The 22108-nt window shown below is 37.4% G+C and overlaps 1 protein-coding gene across 7 annotated transcripts in view; it reads right to left on the bottom strand.

Moving 5' to 3' along the window:
• Positions 1 to 22108, bottom strand: part of USP45 (ubiquitin specific peptidase 45) — a 48152-nt gene that overhangs the window by 7285 nt on the left and 18759 nt on the right. For 2 of the 7 annotated variants that reach the window (XM_050972626.1, XM_030236364.2), the window contains exons 6-12: positions 19489 to 19634; positions 18148 to 18243; positions 15916 to 16046; positions 7309 to 7396; positions 3894 to 3975; positions 2824 to 2915; positions 778 to 834 (exon numbers count right to left, since the gene is read on the bottom strand). In XM_050972626.1, coding sequence (XP_050828583.1) covers positions 778 to 834; positions 2824 to 2915; positions 3894 to 3975; positions 7309 to 7396; positions 15916 to 16046; positions 18148 to 18243; positions 19489 to 19634 — 692 coding nt within the window. Of the gene's footprint in view, positions 1 to 777; positions 2655 to 2823; positions 2916 to 3893; positions 3976 to 7308; positions 7397 to 15915; positions 16047 to 18147; positions 18244 to 19488; positions 19635 to 22108 lie in introns of those variants that run through there. The other 5 variants (XR_007777165.1, XR_007777167.1, XR_007777166.1 and 2 more) reach the window with 5 other exon arrangements.

Raw genomic sequence — 22108 nt, 5'->3', positions numbered from 1 at the left:
CCCACAGGCATCTGCACTCAGTGCACCAACAAAGATGAAGAACTGATAATGAAGAAAAACTGGTGTTTGGAGAAAAATACATTTTATACAGAAATAAATATTACATTAATTACTCTCCGTTAAATGTAGATGAGTACGTGCAGGATGGAGGAAGAACCATTCCCAACCCACACCCACTACTCTCAAATTAAAAGCCCAAATCCTGAAATATAGCTTATGCCTTCAAAGGAACTGTGTTCCTCTGCAGCTAGTGGAGGTAAACCATAAAGTGCTGAGAACACCAGAATAAATAAATTCAAATATCCATTTTTAAAGTGTCTCATCCTGTAGGTAAACATCAGCCCAAGGGACTCAGGTTCTCTAGATACAAACCAATAGGTTAGAATCTGACTCTCTGGACCTCAAAAAAAAAAAAAAAAAAGCTAATAATCATTCTATTTATATAAGTACATAATAAGTACATACTATTAAATTAAGCTAATCTCAGTAATCTCTGACATATATATTCTGTGGGTTACTATGGGTATTTGATGCAAATTTGGACTAATTTAAAGATATGCACTTATGACATTGCATGCCTATATATGTGTATATATATATGTATATATAAAGAAAATCATATAATGAATAGATGGATAATAGTACATGTATTTATGGACAAGGTTACATTTTTAGGCTTAAATCAAAACTAAGTGTATACAGATAAATATCTTCATAAGGCTATTAAAAACAATCCACTGGAAGCAATAGTTACTTATTACATATTCTGTTTCTTACCCTCTCCTCTATTATAGGAAGCGAAAGATCAATGAAAGGTTCTTTTACTGTTGAAATCTTGAAGAAAAAGAGAAAATGCACTTAAACGCAAAGAACGGAATATGGGTTTAGTACATAGATCCCTTTATTTAATCAATTTATTATCAAAAGCTATACAAAAAGCTAATTACTTACAAGATGTATGAAACTACAATGAAGAACTTCCTACTAACTTTTTAAAAAATTTATGAAGTTAGCTCTAATTTTCTTTCTAACTTCACACAAAACTTCAGCATGTAGAGGTAAAGGACAAGGCCATCAATCTGGGCATGAACTGACTTGAAGCAGTGTGGTGCTCACTTTCTCTGAGCTCCAGATGGATTTTCAAGTGGGCCTCTGTGGTACCCTTTTGTAGAAAGCTACCTTTTAGAGTTTCCTGATTCAGGACACTTCTGCACAGGTGTTTGAGCTGTTATGCAGCAAGGACTGGTTAATGACAGTTAAGTAACAGGTTCTAACTTCATGCTCTCAGTTAACATTATTAATTCAGTCCTATTGGTTACAGTCAAAAGCTTTGTTAGATTTTTTGACACCATATACTAATTAGTAAAATAAATCCAATTACAGGGGAAAAGGGACTTGAAATAAACCAACCTCTTTTTTTGTACTGAGGTTTCATTTTGCCATGTATAAGCTGGAAACATCTTGCAAAGCGTACCTAAAGACAATCTCTTTCAGCACTTTCCATCTGCCTTTATCACTAAGTTCCTTAGGCTCTCTCCCTTGCTGTGCTCGAATTCCTTCCAAAACTGACTTATCTTACCTCTGAAAAGACTGTGAAAAACAAAACCTTAAAAAAGGAAATAAAAATCATGTTGTACACTAAAGTCACAGCCATGCCATCAATTACTGTCACCATGTCCCTTTTCTTGTATTTGTGACCCCAACTTCCACCTGTGACATTTGGTATGGACTGCAAGCTTATTTTTACCTGTTGTGCGAGGGACTCAGGAATGTTTAGGTTCCAGTAAAGCAATAAATGAGATCAAAAGCAGGCAGCTCTGGTGACTGACTGCCTGCCTGGAGAGCCATGTTCAAACAGGGGTACCTCTAAAGTGTCGCTTTGCATGAACAAACATGAATCAAAAATATCCTGCCAGTGCAGGCAAAGGAAAATCAACTCTAAACTCTTCCTCAAAGGGCTACAAGCTAGCATATTCTCAAGTCCTGTGCAGGCAGAATATAAGAAGCCAGCAAAAATACATGAGACATGCAAAATACATACAGCCTCTATTTTTCATATGGTCAAAGTTCTTCATTGGTACTAGTAGCACATCGAAGAGTAATTTGCACATCACACACAGGGAAGTTTACCTGGCACTGCAGGACTGTGCTTAATTTTTCAGATTGATTAATTTACTTAAACTCTATAATATGAAATAGAATGTTTTAAACCAAACACAAATGTAACATTCAATTTAAAAAGTCATGCAATTAAGATTTTTCTCTGTCAAACTTAAAAGAAATTATAAGGATCATGGGAAGCATTTATGATGGAATGTCAGTAATATTAATTATGAAAGGAATATACTGTTCATTAGGATTATTATGTTAATTATAAAAAATACTTCAAAGAAAAATAAGTAGTTTTAGCATTTTCCCACTCATTCTAATTCAAAGTAAGTAATTTCCAATTTTCAGGTGTATCCCAGAAGAGCAGGCAAGAGGATTTACATTTTAAAATAGGTGTTTCAAAAATATCAAATAACACAGGCGTGTAACACATATGATTATAGAATTTGGAACCTCCAGCCTTAAGTCAGATGTAAAATCAAGCCCAGTACTTGAATCCTTTTTGAATTCAAAGGATCCCTCTTCTTACGTCTGGGAGGATAATGCTTTAAAGAAGGAATAAATAATTTCAAATGAGAAACTTTCAATAGAATCTTGTTTTTACAAACAAACAAACAAGTATAAAATTGGCAACACAATTTTATACTTTCAAGACAATGTAATCAAACCAGTATGTGATCTATTCCACATCAAACCAAATTCCAGAATACCTACATTTTCACATTCCTCACACATGACAGTGCTAGTCAATTCACCAACAAAGATTCTATCTATGAAGTTCATCTTCACACCCTCTCTTCCATATGCTGAAAAAACATTGCTTTTTTTAAATGTGAAAAATAACACATCCAATGCCACACTATAAGTACAACAAAATTCTTTCCAAGATATATTATGAAAGCACAATTTTAAACATATTCAAAATGTTTTGAACACAATACAATAACTAATACATCATATACTGTGTTATGTCAACATTTAAAAATATTTTAGTGAGAAGGTTCCCTTTTATCCTTCCCTTCCCCATCTTCTGTAACAGAGTAATAATAGTGTATCTCTTAATAAAAGCTTTTTATATCTCAGTTTTCTTTTGAATAAATAATATTGCATTGCCTTGATATAGACACTGGGGTAAGCAGAGAGATTCTCGCCCTTTCAAAATGGTATTTGCAACTATAAAGCTCTAAAATATAACAAAATCCTTTTCATCTTTATGCCTCAACTTTTGCAGATTTGGGAAGGATGACTTACAAAAGATCTTAATCATTAGGACTTTAATTAAAACAAAATCCCCCAAATTAGAACTACTGAATAAAGAAACATATGGAAAAAAAAAACCACAAAAACTACTTCTTTTGAAAAAAAAAAAAGCCTTCTTTAGAAACAGCTGTCTATCTTCACTTTGCAATTGTATTTAGAGTGCTCACAGTACCAGTCAACTGACAGAAATCAGTTTTATTTATGGAACGCGGCCTCTGAGTATAAAATAATTATGACTATGTAACAAATATAGTTTAGGCTACTTTAGAAAACAAAATTAAATTCTACTTATTATTAAGAGATGGATTAACACTGGGGAGCCTTTCTCCTGGATACACAGATGCAAGTCGGCACACGCTAAGCTCTCTACACTTTAGGTATGCACTAGGCGGCACTAGAGTAACACAGAATAAAGCCTGGCCATTACAGCACTTCAGATCTCCTGTTCCCAACAGGCAGTTCAGAAGAAAATGGTATTTAAATACTAGTGCAGGTTTAGAAGTTTTCAATAAAGAGTTGCATACCTTTGACTTTTCTTCTGGTTTCTTCATCTGCTGTCTTAGTAGTTGGGTTATTGAATGCTTTTAAGATACCAGTTTGTATACGCTAAAAGTAAAAATAAAACCAAGTATTTTAAGTGTAAACATTCTAAAAACTAATCATATATGATTAGACTTTATCTTGTCTTATTTCCATAAAATAAACGTAATTTAATATTGGAAAACTATTGTTGTCATTCACTAACAATGTCAAAACTTCATGAGCTTAACTATAATAATAACCCAAAAATTTCCTTCTCTTAAAAGGGAACCATCATAGGGCACTTCACAGGTTACCAAGAAGCTATGAGACTTCCAGTGAACTAATGCGATCCATCTGTCCCACTGCAAATGGACTTAACACTGATTGACTAGGATACAAAATACTTGGAAGGCAGCTAAGAGCCTTTCACTAGCCAAACTGCAGTGACTGCATTTGGGCAGTATTTTTATCACTTCTGTTTATTTTCTAACACTGCCACTTCAGACACTTCAGACGTATGTTAGAAAACCTTAGAAGAGAATGAAAACTTCTTATGAATTCATGTAAATGTTACCAACATTTGCTAAAAAAAACCAAAATTCCTAAAAACTACAGTTTTGAAAGAAGGATCAGAAAGAAGAAAATTAATGAGTTGTAGCTGCCCCTCCAGACAGGGGGGGCTTCTCCCTGTTATTTTTCAACTGCCTGGAAGTGAAGAGGCTTTGTATTCCTGGCAGCAGAACTGCATGGGCTGGTAAAAAAGCCCAACCTCTGACATGCTGCAGAGAGGGAAGCAGGAGGATGAATCAGGTCCCCTGACTCTAGCTAGCATGCATGACCTGTGCTTTCCTTTTTCCTGGCAAATGTCCTGTCTCTCTGATCCACAGACTCTAGTAACGTGTATGAGTCTCCCTTGTTGGTGTGCAAATGACATTTATAATACTGAAGTCAAACTTAGAGCTAAGTACCATTCTAAGAGACAAATACCAAACCTTCTGCAGGCAACTCAAACCCTCTGTCCTAACAGCAAAAGATAATAGATGGCTCTAGTTTCCAGGCAGCAAAGCACACTTCCAAGCCACATATCACCATAGTGTGAGGATGACAGACAGTGTCAGAGGTTTGGTTTCCAGTTCAGGCACCCATCAGACCAAGTCATACTCCGACCTTATGAGTATGTGACCTGGCTTGTGAATTAACTCCCGCTGCCCCGAGCTCAGCTTTGTTCATCTTAAAGCCAACAATATACTAAAAGGATTAATCAATACGTAATTCATGAAGTTGAGCACCATAAATGGGTTTAGGGCCATAAGCAACCCTTTTGTTGGGATTAGTGCGTTGAACCATTTATTTAGGTCAAAGAAAGACATAGTCTTTGAATGGGCAGGGTGCTGTGGACAATGGCAGCAGACATTAATCAATTAGCAGCAGGGTTCAGCCACTTCAGGCCCTGGTGTGAAACCATCTCCAGCCCACATTGCTGGAGACGGCAGACGCTATGTCATCTTTATTGTTATATGGCCAAGCTTTTAGCTGAAAAGTCCACTTGTGTACACTTCCTAACTTTTTCCCTCAGGAATATGAAAAAGTTGGGCACTGGTGTCAGATACAAACACAAAACCACACAGAAGAGGCAAAAGTATAACAGGATTTTTGGTTAGCTCCTATAACTAGTGTCATGTTATGTATTATATGTATTTCTCAGCAAAGCTAAAGGTTTAAAAAGAACTAATCCTGACAGGGATAGGGAAGCAGGGATGGCCAGGCTGCTGCCTTTGCCCAGCTGGTTGTCTGCCATCTACAGACCTGCAACATGGGGTAATGAAAAAAAAAAAACAGAGAGAGGGAGGGGGAGAGAGCTTTTACTAGTACTGTCAGTGGCAGAGCACCCCGAGGTGATAAAGATGTGTTTGTAGTCACGCACCATTAGGGCAGCAGTGGGATGTAATTGCAGGGCAGGGTGGCACCCACATCTCTCTGCCTGTTGATGGAGTGGCAGAAATACTACCCAAAAATCACTGTAAATTCTTACCATCTTCCATCACTCTTTTGAGGTGGGTACTGTAGCTGTCACTGCTCTCTAATAATAAATGATTCAAAAGGTAAATGCTAATGCAGGTTATTGCAATGATGGCACATCCACTGGTGAAGCTGACAGGAGACTGACTTGAGGGGAAAGCACAAGCACCTCCTGGAGAAGCAGCTTAGTTGTTGTAATAATCCTGCTTTCTGTGATTCCTCCTTTACCAAGAAAACATAGTTTTCACCTTTTATTACATGGAAATCAAAAAATAAAATAACAAAGTTTCCCTCTGCTGCAAAAATGTAATAACTGTTTTCCAACTGAAGTCAACCGCTTCTGCTGTGTGCCATGTTCAAAACATCATTTTCTAAGCATGAGTGTCAAGGTTTGACTGTTTCTTCTTGCAGTTCAGTTCTGTTTATAATCAAGAATGCTGACAAGACCACTAAATATTTGTATTCTGGCAGGATGGGGATTTGTTCAGCTCTACTGTAGTGCCAGGAACCAGGCTCAGACACAGCTTTACATCTTATCTGTGAGATAATTTAGCTCAGGATCACAACACTCATTGGGTTACTAAATACAAGGGAAGAGGAAGTACGCTGGTCAGTACAAGATTTAAGGTCTTCCTTTAGAGGAGACCTAGAAAGGCTATTTACCACAAAGAAGGGTCCAAGACTAAGTCAGATTAAATCTGATATGGTCAAAATAGCAACCAAACACTCCCTTTCTTGTATGAACAATGCATGAAGCACAAATAATGAAGGAAAAGAAAAAGGAAAAAAAAAACCAAAAAAAACCCCACCAAAAAACAACACAGGGACATTTTCAACATAACAAACTGCTTCTATACTTCACATACTTGGATGTAGATTTTAAGCCATGAAAAGCAGCACCTTATTGATAAAGCAAGGAGTTCTTCACACTTTCAAGAGACACAAGAAAATTCGCAAGATTTTCCCCCCTCCCCCCACAATTTCCAGTGAAAATTTTTGGTTAAAATTATGGGCAGGCCCATAGCTAAGAACTGCTAATTTTTGATCCAAAGCTTTAAAAATTCACTTTGTCAGCTAACACAGAGGTCCTACTTTTACTTTCTTGATGTCTCAAATGTCCTTTTTTTCCTTCCCCTTTTTTTAAAGGCAAACAATTTGGATTCCTAAAGTTATCATGTTCTATTTATCATATTCCTCCTACTAACTGAAACTTTGATTCCAATCAACTATTTTAACAAATCAATATAAACATAATTAAAAATCTTTTAAAAAAATTCTCAAGATAATGAAAACAGACACTCATGCTTCATAAAGTACATCTTTAAAATATTGGGAACATGAAGAATACTTAAGCAATGACTTGTAGTTCACTTTTTAAAAGACACACAAAGACATTACTTTTGTCTCCTCGATCCTGATTGCATCCAACAGATAGTGCAGAAGCTCCTGGCTGTCCTGCTGCTGGAACCCCTTAAATCGAGGAGCCCTATGAAAAAAACAGTAAAGAATTTTCAATTATCTTGGGAGATTCTTAACAAGACAATGTCAACATCAGACACTTTGCTGGGGTACAAATAAGTACAACCCCTGCAGAACCTCAGGGGGTTTTAGGAAGCTCCAGCAGGCAATTTCTCCAACAAAGCTGCACTTTAACCTGGGTTGCAGTTTGACTCTATGTAGTATGGCTTGACTAAAATACAGATTTGCCAGTAGAGTCTCATCCATGCTAGCAGCCCTTCCCTGACAGACTACATCTGTACCACCAGACATTCCCAATGACATGGAAGAGAGAGAAAAAAGATTTTCCAAGTGCTTAACCTCCTTTGTTATCTCACCCTTTTCTCAACTGAGGAGAAATCTCCAATGTGCATAAACAGTCCTTTTAGATCACCAGCAGCATTCACATCACCCTCAGAAGCCAGAAGAGGAAAAACATCCGTTTCTGACTACACTCCCATTTACACTGGTGATCTTCTAGGCAACTGCACAGGAGTAATATTGCATCAGTTCTGAGACACCACTCAGTGCTATCAATCACTACTATTCAAGAACTGTTGAATTCTTTTTTTACTATTCACAACACCTAATGTACTCTAAGTATCACATTTTCCAGAAATTAGAAAAAATAAACTTATGAGTACATGGATAGCTTAAGATGATCCTTAAGGACAGATCCTTCTCCTTACCACAGCCAGAAGGCTCCCAATTAACAGTTTGAATCTTCAGGATATTTCAACCCCAAATGAATGAACAGTATTCACTATTAAGACATCTCTGTTCTCATTAAGTGCAACTGACCTGCCAAACTACACCTGTCTTTCCAGGCAGGTTACCCTTTAGAACTTTAATTACAGTCTTGAACTACTTAATCTAAAATGAGATTCCACAGCACCACAAGGGGTTGGAAGAGACCACTGGAGGTCACCTAACCCAACCTCCCTGCCCAAGCAGGGTCCCCTAGAGCAGGTTACTTAGGATTGCAGTGGGTAGGTTCCTGAATTTCCAGTATTGCCACCAAATGGCAGCTGTGACTCTTGCTGCAGACTGAGGTGAGCACGTGCAGGTGTAACCACGTGCACCCCTTCCGAAACCTAGCACAGGGGACAACTGGATTAGCACAGCTCAAACAGGAATTTTATCAAACTGGCAGATCAGCCAAAAAAACCAACCCCTCACTCAGCTCCTCAATTTTGTTAAACACACATTGAACCAATTTTCACTCTGAGCTGGGGATTGCATGCTATGGCTAGCCAGTACACAGAGCTGCAAATACATAGTGGTATTTCCCCTCGCACAATGATCTCACTTGCCCAGCAGAGCTCTTCAGCTGCTCAGGGTTTCAAGGGTTAGTGAGGCTTCCTCATACACTCATACAGTAAAGCTGCTCAGATTTGCCTTAGAAGTTTGTGCTCACGGACAGGAGGAATTACAGCAAACACCCCAGCTGTGCAATGTGCCCAGAACAGTAAAATGCAAAGCTGGGCAAGGCATTGGGACGCCAAGTTAGGGCACAGCAGACATGGGCACAGGCAGGAGAGTTATACAGGGGTCTCAGCTTTGAACTGCTCCCCACAGGCACTGTGGGCTGTAACTGGAGAAGGACTGAAGGTGACAACTCAGCTAAGGTCAATGCCTAAAATTAAGTGGAACAAATCTAGACCTGCATATGCAAAACAACACGTTCACATTTACAAATAAATCCTACTGTACTGTGAGGCTTACTATAAATCTAGATTCAGTTGAGTGGGTAACTTTTTTTAAGCATTCTTTTGAAATTGAATTTTTTTTTCATGAGCAAGTCAACTCAAAAATTAATTTCAAATTTAAAAAATTGAAATAATCTCTTAAATTAAATATATTGCTTAATATTCCTAAAATGCCATCATTTCTTCTATTAGAAATCAAACATGTGATTTTATTAAACTTTATTATATTCAAAAATATAATCTCAAATACTTTCTGAAAAGCACTGAACCTTTATTTTGGTTCCAATAAAACACTCAACATACATTAAAAAAAAACCAAACATATGTAGCTGCATGCATGTTTGCATGCATGCACAGTTTCACTTTTCAATTTGCCAAAACAGTTTCCTCTCACTGAATGTCAAGGAATCTGAAAAAACTCAGATGCCAAAATCAGTTTAATTCTGAGAAATCTAGTTAGTTAGCCACAGTGTTATCATAATTTATGAGAAATTTCTTGTTTTCCCAAGGCAGTGAGACTCAATGAGTATGTTCAGCCCCTCTCCTCCAGTACAGGCACATTAATAGCTCCAGTATAGCAAGAAAACCCTATACACATACATGTTCTGGATCCTGCTGCTAATAGAGATTTTATTATTTTTTGGCAAGAAAAGCAGGACCTCTTCAAGACACACGATAATAAAAGGGAAGATAAATTAATTATTACTTGACAAAGGAGCAAGCAAAAATTTCATCACTGTAACAGGAGGCCTTTTTTTTCACTGCAGAGACACCTCACAGAACTAAATCTTTAATGCAAATCGGGAAAAAGCCTCATACATACTTTTTGTTACTGCACTGTAACCTCCCACTGATGAGTATACAAAAATCATTTCAGGTGCAAATTAATTTACTAATTTGTATTTCAAAGTAAAATAATTTACCTGCATGTTCCAAACAGTTTTATTAGCTTAAATTAGAGAGGAGGAAATTACCTCAGCCATGGAAGTTTTTCATTTTGGTTTGGTTTGGGTTTTTTCATTTTATTAGAACACAGTGCATTTACAAGTACAAGATCATTTAGGCTTCTCAGGGCCTGTACTAAATTTTATATGCCTGATTTTAATGGAAACAAGGATGATGGGAATGTAACAGCTACCACTTTAAAGGTGAATTGGCGCGGAAAGGGACTTGTAAAGATTCCCTGTAAGGCTGTCATTTACTTGGACTGACAAATTATGTCATTTTTAACACTGCTTAAAATATATTTAATCTGTCATTCATGTACAAAGCATGCTATGTAATGTTGCATATAATTCTAAATATCTCATGTTTTGTATAAAAATATTTGAAATTAGTGCATTTGTTTTGGGGAGGGACCACAAGAGGAAACACAAAAAAACAATAAAAAGAAAGGAGGGAATTTTACACCTCACAATGCATTTACTGGAAACTTCCTACACTTATGAACCAGTATGAGAGAAGAAAAAGGAATTAGTCCATGCTGATACACAGAGATCTGACAACTAAAAGATGTGTGCTCTCGTCTCCTTGAAAATGTGCTTCAAGCAATATCCTTGGCAAAAGTGGGGGACTTGGAGATGGTTGGTTGAGTTGACCGCTCACAGATGTGCTGACATATGGAAGCCAGTGCCAATGCGATACAACCTGTTGTACAGTGTCAGCAGGATTATGACAGAACAGGTTGAACTCCTGCTAATGGCCAGAAGTGGTGAAGGACAACTGTGACATCTCATCTACTAGCTTCTCGTTGCTCATCTGGAGACCAGTTAGAATTGCTTGACTGTCAGTTAAAGAAATACTTTTCATGATGATCTACTTCCTAGAATGCTGTAATAACAAAAACTACATAGTAACATAGTGTTTTAAAGAAAAAACCTAATAGTTATGATTCCTATATTATATTCATTTGAGAGAAAATAAGCTATGCTTTAAAAGCAGAACTGGGATGCAATTAAAGTCATTCAAACATACTGCACAGAGCTGCCATACTTTTACTGTCTTTAATAAAAATCTTATCCAAAATCATCTTTTCAATAATTACTATCTTTGTGCAGAAGACAGCCTAATACCTTGGAAAATTTTAGAAACAACAATAAGCACTTGGAAAAAGAAAACACTAGATACTATTTGATTTTTTTCTGTAAGGCAACATGCACAGGAATCCTGTAATGCAGTACATACACTACACAGTTCTGCTTGGTAGGAGGTGTTTGGGAGGAGCCCAGCCAAACATGGGCTTGCCTCCACATGTAAGTAACAGATAACACCAGGCACAACTGTACTACCTCAAGGGCATGGATAGACAGCACTCTGCTCTCCTTTGGATGTACTGGCCGATTCATTTCATCTTTTTTGTCTCACCTTCCCAAAAGGGAAAATGAGATACCTCTACTTTCTTGCAATGCACCAGATCTATTCTTTCTTCCTTTAAGTCCTGCTAAGGACTCTGCTCTGACAGCAAGTTCCACAGGTTAGCCCTATAAAACGCTAAAAACTCTTTTTTTTTTTTTTCCTGGCTCTAAATCTGTTGCCTTTCAGTTTCACAGACAGCTCCCTGAACTCTTATGAGGGCAATTAAAGAAGCACAACTAATTTATCATTCATTGTCTTCTCCTGCTGTCATGTCTTCTTTTCATGTTCTCTCTTGCCTGAACTCCCAATATTCCCAATGTCCCTGTTCATATAAAAGCTTCCTATTTTTGTTACCCCTCCCTAAATTCTGGTTAACCCAAATGGAGAATACCAATGTACCTAATAAAATTACAGGTTTTCTTCTTTCTTTTGTCTATAAACTCTGCTTACACAGCTCACCAATACCACACACTGAAAATACTTGTGTTCTCCAAAATGCTGCATGGGTCTTCCTTCTAAACAGAAATGAACATAAAGCTCAGGAACACGTACAGATGATTGCTGCCAACACACATTTTTACATGCATTTTTCCTACTTTGCACTCATAAACTTGTTCTTAAAATTATGAAAACTCTGACAAAGTTTACTGAAATAAAAAGACACGCAATCTCTCAACTGCCACTGCCCAGAGAAGCTGTAATCTCCTCTGTCAGAGCTCCTCAACATGACGCAGCACCACCAGCAAGGCACGTGGAGGCATGACAAGGACACAAAATAATCCATAACTACTGGCCAAGGAAACAAACTGTGTGTTCTGCTGCAAATATACTTACATGGTAGAAGTCAAATGGGAAAAATAAACAAGCAAAAAAATCTTTTCTAAGAAGATTATTTTTCAATATCTTTTTAGATACAGCAGGATTATTTAAAAAGAAAGGGACCAAAAAGACTCCTTAATGAGAAAAATCCTGTTTCTTTTATCTATCTTTTATAACATTACCTTGTTTTCCTTAGCATTTCCTCTCAAAAGTGGTAAATGTGGAATTGTTTAGGTTTCTCCTGTTAATATCAACAGTCCTAACCATACATGACCTCCATTCTGCCAGTCCCACCTCTGCTTTCAGTTCTACTTTTTGCACATGAGAAAGAAGGATGAATAATGGTCTTTGGAGAATGAAGACCTATGTAGATTTTGTGAACACCAATAAAATCTTTGTTAGGGAAGTACTTTTTCCTGCATGGTAATGTAGCAGTAAAATACCACTATTAATAATTATTTACTGGAGGTTTGAAGTAGCTAAAATCTGCAACTCCTTTCTGGACTTATCACTTACATGCTTCAACATTTACTTGCTACACAAAACTAAGCTTTCTTCCACCAATAAAATTACTGTATCATAACAAATAAAGGAAATAAAATTTATGTCCTCTTAATACATCAGTGTTGTGTTAGTCACTAAGTCTCCAGATAAGTCAGAAGTCTGTAGTCCTGATATTCAGCACAGTGGAAAACCAACAGAAGGGCCCCGTAGCTATGCTCACAATCTGTCCTCACAAAACATCTGACAGCTGCAACACTAACAAAATTAACAGTGGATGAATTAGTACCAGACGCTAAACAGTTGCTATAGAAAGACTCATCCACTTCTTTCTTCTTCTCCCCTTCTTCAACCTGGCTACTCCACCACTTGATAAAATTAACACTTGGTATCATTTTTTTCTTTTTATTATTTAATAAAAAAAAAAGAGCACCACAAATGTCCTTTCATACACGAGGTTATGAACTTCACACCATTATCTCCTCAGACTCTTGAAGAAGCAGTTTGCAGCTGAAAATTGCTGTGTTCTAGTTCTCTTACTGCTTTTGAGAAGAGAACATGTATCCACTTGCAGGTTTTGGGATCCCACTCAGAGACAAGCCAGAGCTGCACTGTCTGCCCCCTTTTCTATCCTATACTATCTGTACAATCTCCTTCATAAATTCTTTACTGAAGAAAGGTACGGTGACATACTGTACACTTGCACTGAGACAGCAAGATCTGTGATGGGGAAAGAATGAATTTAAAAAAAAAAAAAAAAAGAAAAAGAGGTTGCAACTGGAGTCAGCAAACCTTTATGTTAATATATAAAACCCCAAAACATTACTATCAGAATAGGAATGTCCTTCCTCATGTCCTTCTCCCCAGCAGCTGTGTCAGTGTAGTTCTTCCTTTTACACATTCATCCTGACATCTCTTTAGGAAACATTGTTTGAGCTTTGCTTGTTGAATAAAAAGAGTTTGTGATAATGCAATATGAAGACCACGGGTAGTGCCTGCCTCTAGGATTACTTCATCGACACAACCTCTTGGCAGCATTCAAGAAGCAGTTTTACAGAGAAAGCTGCAGTAACACAGACTTCTTCCTAGCTGAAACTCCTGCAGTCTTGCCCTGCTCTCTCTTGCATTTCAACTTTGATGAAAAACAGAAAGCCAACTTTAAAACAAAAGAAAGAAAAAGGCTTTGTAAAAATGGCACGACAGAACACTGCATTCATACTGTTAAAGCTAATAAACAGTAAATGTATTCAGCTTGCAAAGATAACAATTTCCTATTCTCCTACTTTTACCACTGCACACTTGCTGAATTTTCTGAAACCCTCCCTTTCTTGCTTGTGTCACAAACAATGAGAGAACAATCCAAAGACCAAAACCTTCTATCATACCTGTACAGTCCCTTACTGCCTTTGAACATCTAACTTCTCACTAGCAGGATATGGCTTACACTTTTGTTGTTGATAGTAGAACTATTAAAGGATTTGTATCTAAGTGGTGTTCTGCAAAGATAACGATAGTAAGAAGTAGGCATGAAGGCAAGCAATGGAAGGAGCTGGCAGATACCTGTGTAAACAGCAAAAGTCTGCTGGCCACATTAAAATGCTTTGATTTTAGCTGCTAGTTACAGTGTATGCACATCTTAATGATCAAAAGACAACAACAACAAAACAACCAGATAGCTGAGATTTAATACTGACATTGCTCAATCACTACAGACATGCAGAGCCGACACAAAATGCCTGTCACTTCTAAAAATACCATGCCATCTGAAGAGCATTGCACTGTGATTATTTCACAATCAATTTGCCAAGGTGGGCTTCAAAACACGTTTTACACCATTTTTCCCTTCAATCCTTAATACTAACTGGGAAAAAAATACTAGTGTTATTTAATAATTTTTCTTCCATTTCTCAGCCAAATTTAATTCTTACACTCACATTTTTTGAGAGAGCCTTGAAACACAAGGAGGACTGAGAAAACAATACAGTTTTCTTCCCTATATATTCTTCGTCCAGGTAGATAATGCTAAAAAAAGAACACTGCTGTTTGACTCAAAAATGCTGTAAGGTAACTTTAGACACATTTCCTTTTACAGCTCAAAAGAATCAAAAGGAAGACAAGTACAATAGAAAAAATATGATATTAAATTTCTGAAGCTGAATTTTGAGGATAAAGCAAAGGCAATTACTTGTTTCTTTACAGAATTAAATTGTCCCTGCTCTATTTTAAAAGCTTTTGTTTCTTTCTACCTTATTTTAAATTCATTCCTGCTTAGTAACGCTGTCCTGGAACTCTATGGTAGGAGGCTGCAACTTTCCTCCTAACTCTGCTGCTGCAGAATCCTTGAACTTCCATGCAGCAATACTGTAGCAAATAAATTATCATGCAACATTCTTCTTTTTAAATATGAGACTCATATACACCATCCTCCAGCTACTCTGCTTCTACAGATTCTGTTACTAGTAAGTCAATATCTAAATACTTGTATCAACTTTTAAGTAGGTCTTCTACAGGTGTTTTTAAAAGCAAGATTGTTTGCATCATCACTGAAAGTACCTACAAAACACCACTGTAAACATTTTCCACACCAAGAAACAGGAGCTTCTTTAGGGCTCGTAAGCTCTTTGCAATCTGGAGCCATATGCCATTTCAGTACTGCTTCAAGTCCTTACTTGTTAGACCCTTTTTAATTTTGAATTGATGCCAAGGCTAGACATCATAGCAGAAGTTCCCCATTTAAAAATCTTATTATTTTTTACAAAATACCTACACACACTTTGCAGTGTTAGCACAGCTTTATGCTAACAAACAACAAAACCTGGAAGGTAGTCCTATTTTCTTCAGTTTTACCATGCCCTCTTCTGCCCCCTCACATTCAGTTTGGAGCCTGCTGAATGCCCATGGTTATGAACTGGGCCACACATTACACAGAGAGCGGGTACAACCCTGGTGTGCAGCAAGGAGTCCTTCAACTTTAAAACATGAAGAAGCTGCTTTCTGGACTGCCTGGTTAAAATCTAACAGTTTCTTTAGAAGGGACAACAGACATTGCACACTTAGAAACACATCACTGGAAACTAAAATTTAAAAAATAAGTGAAAGATGAGCTTGAGGACACAATACATACTTTTGACAAAGCTGGCTGAACAGCACTTTCGGAGACAGAGGACCTTTTCCAGCCTCTCTCATGCTGTGAAGGAACAAGAACATTGCTGAAGTCAAAGGTCCCGGGCTGGACAGGTTTACCACCAAAGGATCCTTCAAAAACAAAGGCAAATTATACATCAGATTTCACAAGTCATGACACAAGAGTTCTTTCAAGTTACTTGATACATGATAAAGAGCAATATAACTTTCAGTCTTAAGAGTGTTTCAGGGTGGTTTTTTTTTTAATGTTTATATCACCCATTTGATTGAAATAATTTAAGAGCAGGCTTATTATTTAAGGAGTAATAGTTGCAAAACCAAACCATTCCAAACAATTCTTGATGGTAACCAATAGCTTTAGAAACAGGCACGTCAACGAGCCGGTCTGGTTCTCACAAAAACAGGCAACCTTTGTATTACCTGCTTTACTCCGACCTCCACATGCACTGACATTCATCTAAAGAGTCAACAGGTGACCACCTCCATGGGCCAGTGTAAGATTGTGTTCAGTGGCTCTCTGATACCCAGCCTGAGGAACAGGGCATCCAGCTTCTCTGATCTGTGAGCCACACACTGAAATTTCCACACATCTGGCAGCCACAGAAATACAACCTGTTCCTTCACAAATCAGGTGCTGTGAAGGTACCAGCAGTGGTTCACAGCAAGAGCTGATGGCAGATCCCACGCGTGCCCCGTGGCACTGGGAGCCAGCACAGGGTGCATCCTGCACAGCCCCTCTTGGTATGCCATTCAGCCCAGCCAGCAGGTTCTGGGTCTGGAAGGACCAAGCCAATCAAGCCAATTTTAAAGCAGAATTTTAAAATCCTGCACTGCTTACACACCACTTGTGTAGACCACCAGCTCTCCCTATGTGCCCCCAGTGCTGGCCTGACTCTTAGAAAAACAGATTACAAGTGAGAGATAAACACTTGGAGAGGGCACCTTGTCCAGAAAGCAGATCCACATAAAACATAAGCGATATGGATATACACAAATATAAAGTATTTGCTTTATATGCACTATCAAAAGGTGGGAAAAGACCCCTTACCAAGCAAGAAGCTGCAGGTTTCTACATTGCTATTAATTAGACTACTGCAGCCCTCTTAGTCAATGCCAAATTCTGCACTGGCATACAAAGACCAGAAAACACAGTCTTTGCTCCAAAGACCTTATTTACATTGTAAGCATTGTCATGAAATTAAAAATAAATCTTTCAACCTTATGGCTGTGCAAGTTACACATCAAGCATAAGCCAACACCCCACTGGCTTGCTAAGCCTTTGGGCAAAAACAAGCTCCAGACCTCTGTTGTGGCTCACGATAACTTTGTGAAACATGCTGCTGCTCTGAACTGCCACTGGAGGAAATAAAGACAGCAATGCAGTGAATTTTATACTGTTGTTGCCTGGAGAAGCTATGAACATCACCTACAGCAACACAGGGAAATCATCATCATTTCAGAGGTATCCAAAACAGAATACCACTCCTCTACCCTCACTGCCACCAGAAAGCTCACAGCAAACAGCAGGAAAGAAAGGAAAACACTAAGAAAAAATCCTCTGTAAACTGTTTGCTTCAGCTAGCAGAGAGAAAGGGATGCTATCTTTATTGCCAACAACATGCAATGAAACCCCAGGTCTCTAAGACATGACTGGAACAGCAGAATATTCTTTGGATAACAGCCACAGGAGACACTTTCCCATATGCCTGCAATGAGCTTGAGGACAAATTTGTTCCTCACTGAAATTTTGCTTCTCTCATTTTTATCCCCTGGCCTGTGAAGCATGTAATAAACTTTACAGACCTTATCAATGAAGGGCAGGGATGGACTGGAATAAGATATTTCACAGACACTTTCTAGAGCCAAATAGACTATTTCCTATCATACATCCATACTGAAGAAATTAAATGGAGTAATTAGCAAGCCAGTAAAAAAGCAAGTAAAAATAAGCCAGATGCTCTTTCTTAAGGTAAAGCATTATTTGATACTTCAACATCAAAAAATGTGAAAGCAACTAATTCTTCCTCCTTCTCCAGGGCTGAGTCATGATTTCTATAAAAGAAATCAGTTCACAGGTAACATAAACCCACTGAACAATTAAAATGTGAAAGAAATGGGAGAGTAACAGTGTGCCTTTAATGGAGATGTGATTTCCTGTCCTCCAGCTTCTTCCCACATTTTCCCAAATTTGTATTTCTCAGTGCATACTTACCAATTGAGAATCTGAACTATGACAGATTTTTAACTTTGTTCCTTTCTCCTTTATCTCATACATCAGTTCATTTAGCACATGAGTCTGTGCCAAGTTCTTAAAGAAAGAAAAAAACAAAAAACCATGAGAAACGTGCTGATCATTCAATTACAGTTTCTTTAGTTGTCTATTCTAGATTCAGGGGTAGACCAAACCAGATATACTTTATAACATGTAACTGAGGTTTAAATCTGGCCACTAGAAAGAGCAATAAAAAAATCACTGTTTCTATAATCGTATTTATTTCTTTTTCTGTCATTTCAAAATAGTTTACTAGTAATAACTTTAATTCATGTTGAACAAGATTTTTTTTTTTTTTTTTTTTTTTAGGATGAGGACATTATTATCAGAAACTATTTCCCTCTTTTAAACTCTGCAGTCCCTCTAATCATGTCCCATGAAGCACAAAGGCTTTGGCAAAATGAAAAGTATTATCCTTCTTAATTTAGAAGAGAAACCAACTCAACATAGCTCAGCTTTGTTTCTTTACTTTTGGTCAACTCTGACAGCAGATTAGAAGAAACTTAGAAACTCAGGCTTCTACGATGCCCTAAGTATGGACAGATAACATTTTGCAGTTTTCCAATCTGTTTGATGTTTTGCAATCACCATCATAAACACAAGGTGAGGTGTGCTAGTACAGAACACCTTTGTAGCAGTTTTCTTTCACTTGTTCACTCTTCTCTGCAAACATCTCCATGTCTCTGCTCAGCTGACAAGCAACAGGATGGTGCAATATAAAACCCACTAAGGCTGCTGCTTTTTTTGAGGATGTTGGATTGGTTGTACACTAAACATCAATATATGTGTATTTGTATAGCTCATTCCTCTTATTGTAGTCAGAAAAAAAACATAATCAATAAAAGTAATTTTATAACTGCACCCATTGTAGGGGTTTAAAATCATCACAATGAATAGTGCAGACATTTACATTATGCACACAGTGCCACTATTCACATCACCAGTATGGTAGATACCCTGCATTAGTCATGACTAATAATGCTGAACTTCAAATAAAACCATATGCTACAGTACAACCCACACACATATGCAGTGTGTAAAACACTTGGCATTTTCACTTGTTTCATTACTGTGCAAAATGCCAGTGATCCAGGAATTATTTCCTATTATAACAGGAAATACTCCTTGGATAGCAAGGAGTAAAAAAAAAATTGAAAAGGACTTTCAGAAAGCAGAATGAAGACTTGTAATACTCAAAACCTTTTCAGAAGCCCACAGATTATACAGACTTAGTATTTCTGAAATCTGTTAAGAGAAAGTGGTATGATCTTTCCATCTTACCTGCATGACAGCATTGAAAAAGCAGGTATTTCCTAAATTATTTATTCCTTTAACTGGAACTGATGCACCATTACCAGAGCTTTTTCCTTTCAGTATTTCACTTGTTTCACTGCTTTCTTCACGAAGACGTATGATTTTTGATGAACCTATAATTAAATTATAGATTAATATGACCACATAACTGCATAGTTTAATCAATTAAGTCCTTCCACGATTACATTTATTAATTTTAACATATGTGGCAGATACCTTGATAATACTCTGAGCTGCTGTACACATTCTTAAAAACACCAAAAGCCCAAAACACTAGACATGAACAGATAAAGCCCTGGGGAGTAAAAAAATGCCCTCAGCAACTACATATATCCAACAAAACCTTCCATAATAATCATCCTGTATAAGACGGTAACTTCCACAATTAGACAAGCAACAAATAAAGTAAAATGAGTTATTTATTAACAATAGGCAGCTGAGATAAATGTTCATTAGACACATCAGAAACACCACCCAAAGGCTGCTTTTTGGAGCATTTTAAAGGAGGTAGCCCAAAGTTACCACTGAATGCTTCAAGTCTTTATCAGTGTTCCGTTCCAACTGCCTTGTCAACAGCCCAAGTGGACTCATTATTCCTACATGTGCTCCTCAACTCACCTCTCTTTGTCACAGCCTGAGGAATTACTAATGCAATCCACATACATACAATGCTAGTGTTTTAATTCAAGTAACAAAAAATTGATAAAACTATGCTGTAACATTCACATAATTCCTTGTTTCCCTTATTATTTAAATAGATGAGGGGCAGCAAAGTTAGACAGTCATTAACTTGTAGCCTAGAGGTAATGGAAAGACTTGAGATAACAATATTTAGCCTTGAATTCTACTAGCAACTTTCATACTGTCGTGGTTGCAGGACTAAATGTGAACATTACTGACATCTGCAGTGTCTTAAATATTGATTAACAGCGCACGTCAATGTAAACGAGTTATGGACTTAATAGATGCCAAAAACTGTGATGCTACAATCTCTGTCTTGACATATGAATTCATGTATTTGTTCTAATGAGTTTCACATTGAAGTCTCATTAAAGTGTTCTTGAGAAATAACTAACAGACCTATTTACGTTAATGAAATTCTCATGCCAAAAGGTTCTTTTATGTACACTCCTAAATACCTTCTTGCTCAGAAAATGAAAAAAAATATAATTAAATAAAAAAGAAGTCATTAAAATATCTATTGTATCTGGCAACAAGCTTCTGACGCAGTCTGCCTGCACCCTACAGTGCCATTGAAGCACAACTATTCTTCCAAATTGTATCAGAGTTTTTCAGAACAGAGTTAGAGGTGCTCTTCTGTTTAAAAACATTTTTAAATGTTCTTGTTAACAGTGCTTACACAGCTTTAAATTACTCTCCTTTCCACTCAGGTGGAAAATTATGACGGTACAAGCGCAAAGTAAAAGATGGAATTCTCCTTGAAAAAGCAAACAAAGTGGTTTTGAATATAATGAACAACAAGCAATCTGCTCACACCCTTAAAGAGTCACTGTTTTATGGGCTTCATGAAGCACCATCTTTTAGCTTAGAAGGGGATTGCTACAGTGTCTGCAGCCCATCCATCCACAGAGCTTCAGAACAACCACAGCATGGGAATGGCAGCTCCAAGTTATCTGCAATTCAAAGGCACTGCTCTTTCTCAGAAGTTTAATATTATAACTGGAGATGTTTTCCCCTCAGAGAAGTGGGCCATCCAGAGTAGCGCTGGGGAAAAGAGATGGTTAAAAAGAGAAAAAAAAAAAAAAAAAAAAAAAGGGAAAAAAAAGCCAAAATTGTGGAAATAATTTGTGTATTAGTATACCACAGTTGTTGCATTTATCCATCGGCATTCAAAAACATCTGGGACAGCATCTTAAAGTAAACAATGTTCACAGGGCCATCTGGACAAAACTGCAGGCAAAAATTAAAGCATAAGCATATGGAAAAGCAGATTTTTCTCTTCCCTTTAGCAGTACAGGATGACAAATGTCAAACCTAGATCTGTCCACGCTTCACTGTGCTATGCTTTGCAGCACCACCTGGCTCTCCTTGCACAGCCACCAAATATGGACAGCACTGCCACAGCGGACCATATCTGCAGGGCAAACTTGATAAAAGCATTTCACTTCATGGTTAAATGGCAGCTTCACACAAGTAGCAAGGTTCCATTTGCTGAACCTTACATACAAATTATTTAAGGGAGGGAAAACAAAGCCGAAGCATCCAGCTTTGTGATAAGAGCTGGATGAACACGCAATTACAAAACACAAGAAATAAGAACCAGACATCCGATTGCCATGAGGCTGGATAACTAGGAGGATATATATAGGGAAAAGGATATATGTAGAGGGATAAGGAATAGTAGAAAATTGGAAAAATGCCTGGATGTTGGTATCAAAGTTAGGAATCTCCTTTCATTCAGAAGGTTTTAATTACTGCCTTTTTATGTCTTAATAATTTTAAAAACACAATCCACAAGACATTTTACTATGTTTTTTGTACCTGTGAAAAAGTCCTGACAGAAACATGCTGCTTTGCCATTACAACAAGGCTGCTTTGCCTTGCTTATACCACAGATATTTTTAAG

The sequence above is a fragment of the Serinus canaria genome, chromosome 3, assembly GCF_022539315.1.
Source record: "Serinus canaria isolate serCan28SL12 chromosome 3, serCan2020, whole genome shotgun sequence".
In the NCBI taxonomy this organism is placed as follows: Eukaryota; Metazoa; Chordata; class Aves; order Passeriformes; family Fringillidae; genus Serinus; species Serinus canaria.
Note: the sequence above shows the minus strand (reverse complement) of the source record. Positions and strands in the feature narration are given on the sequence as shown.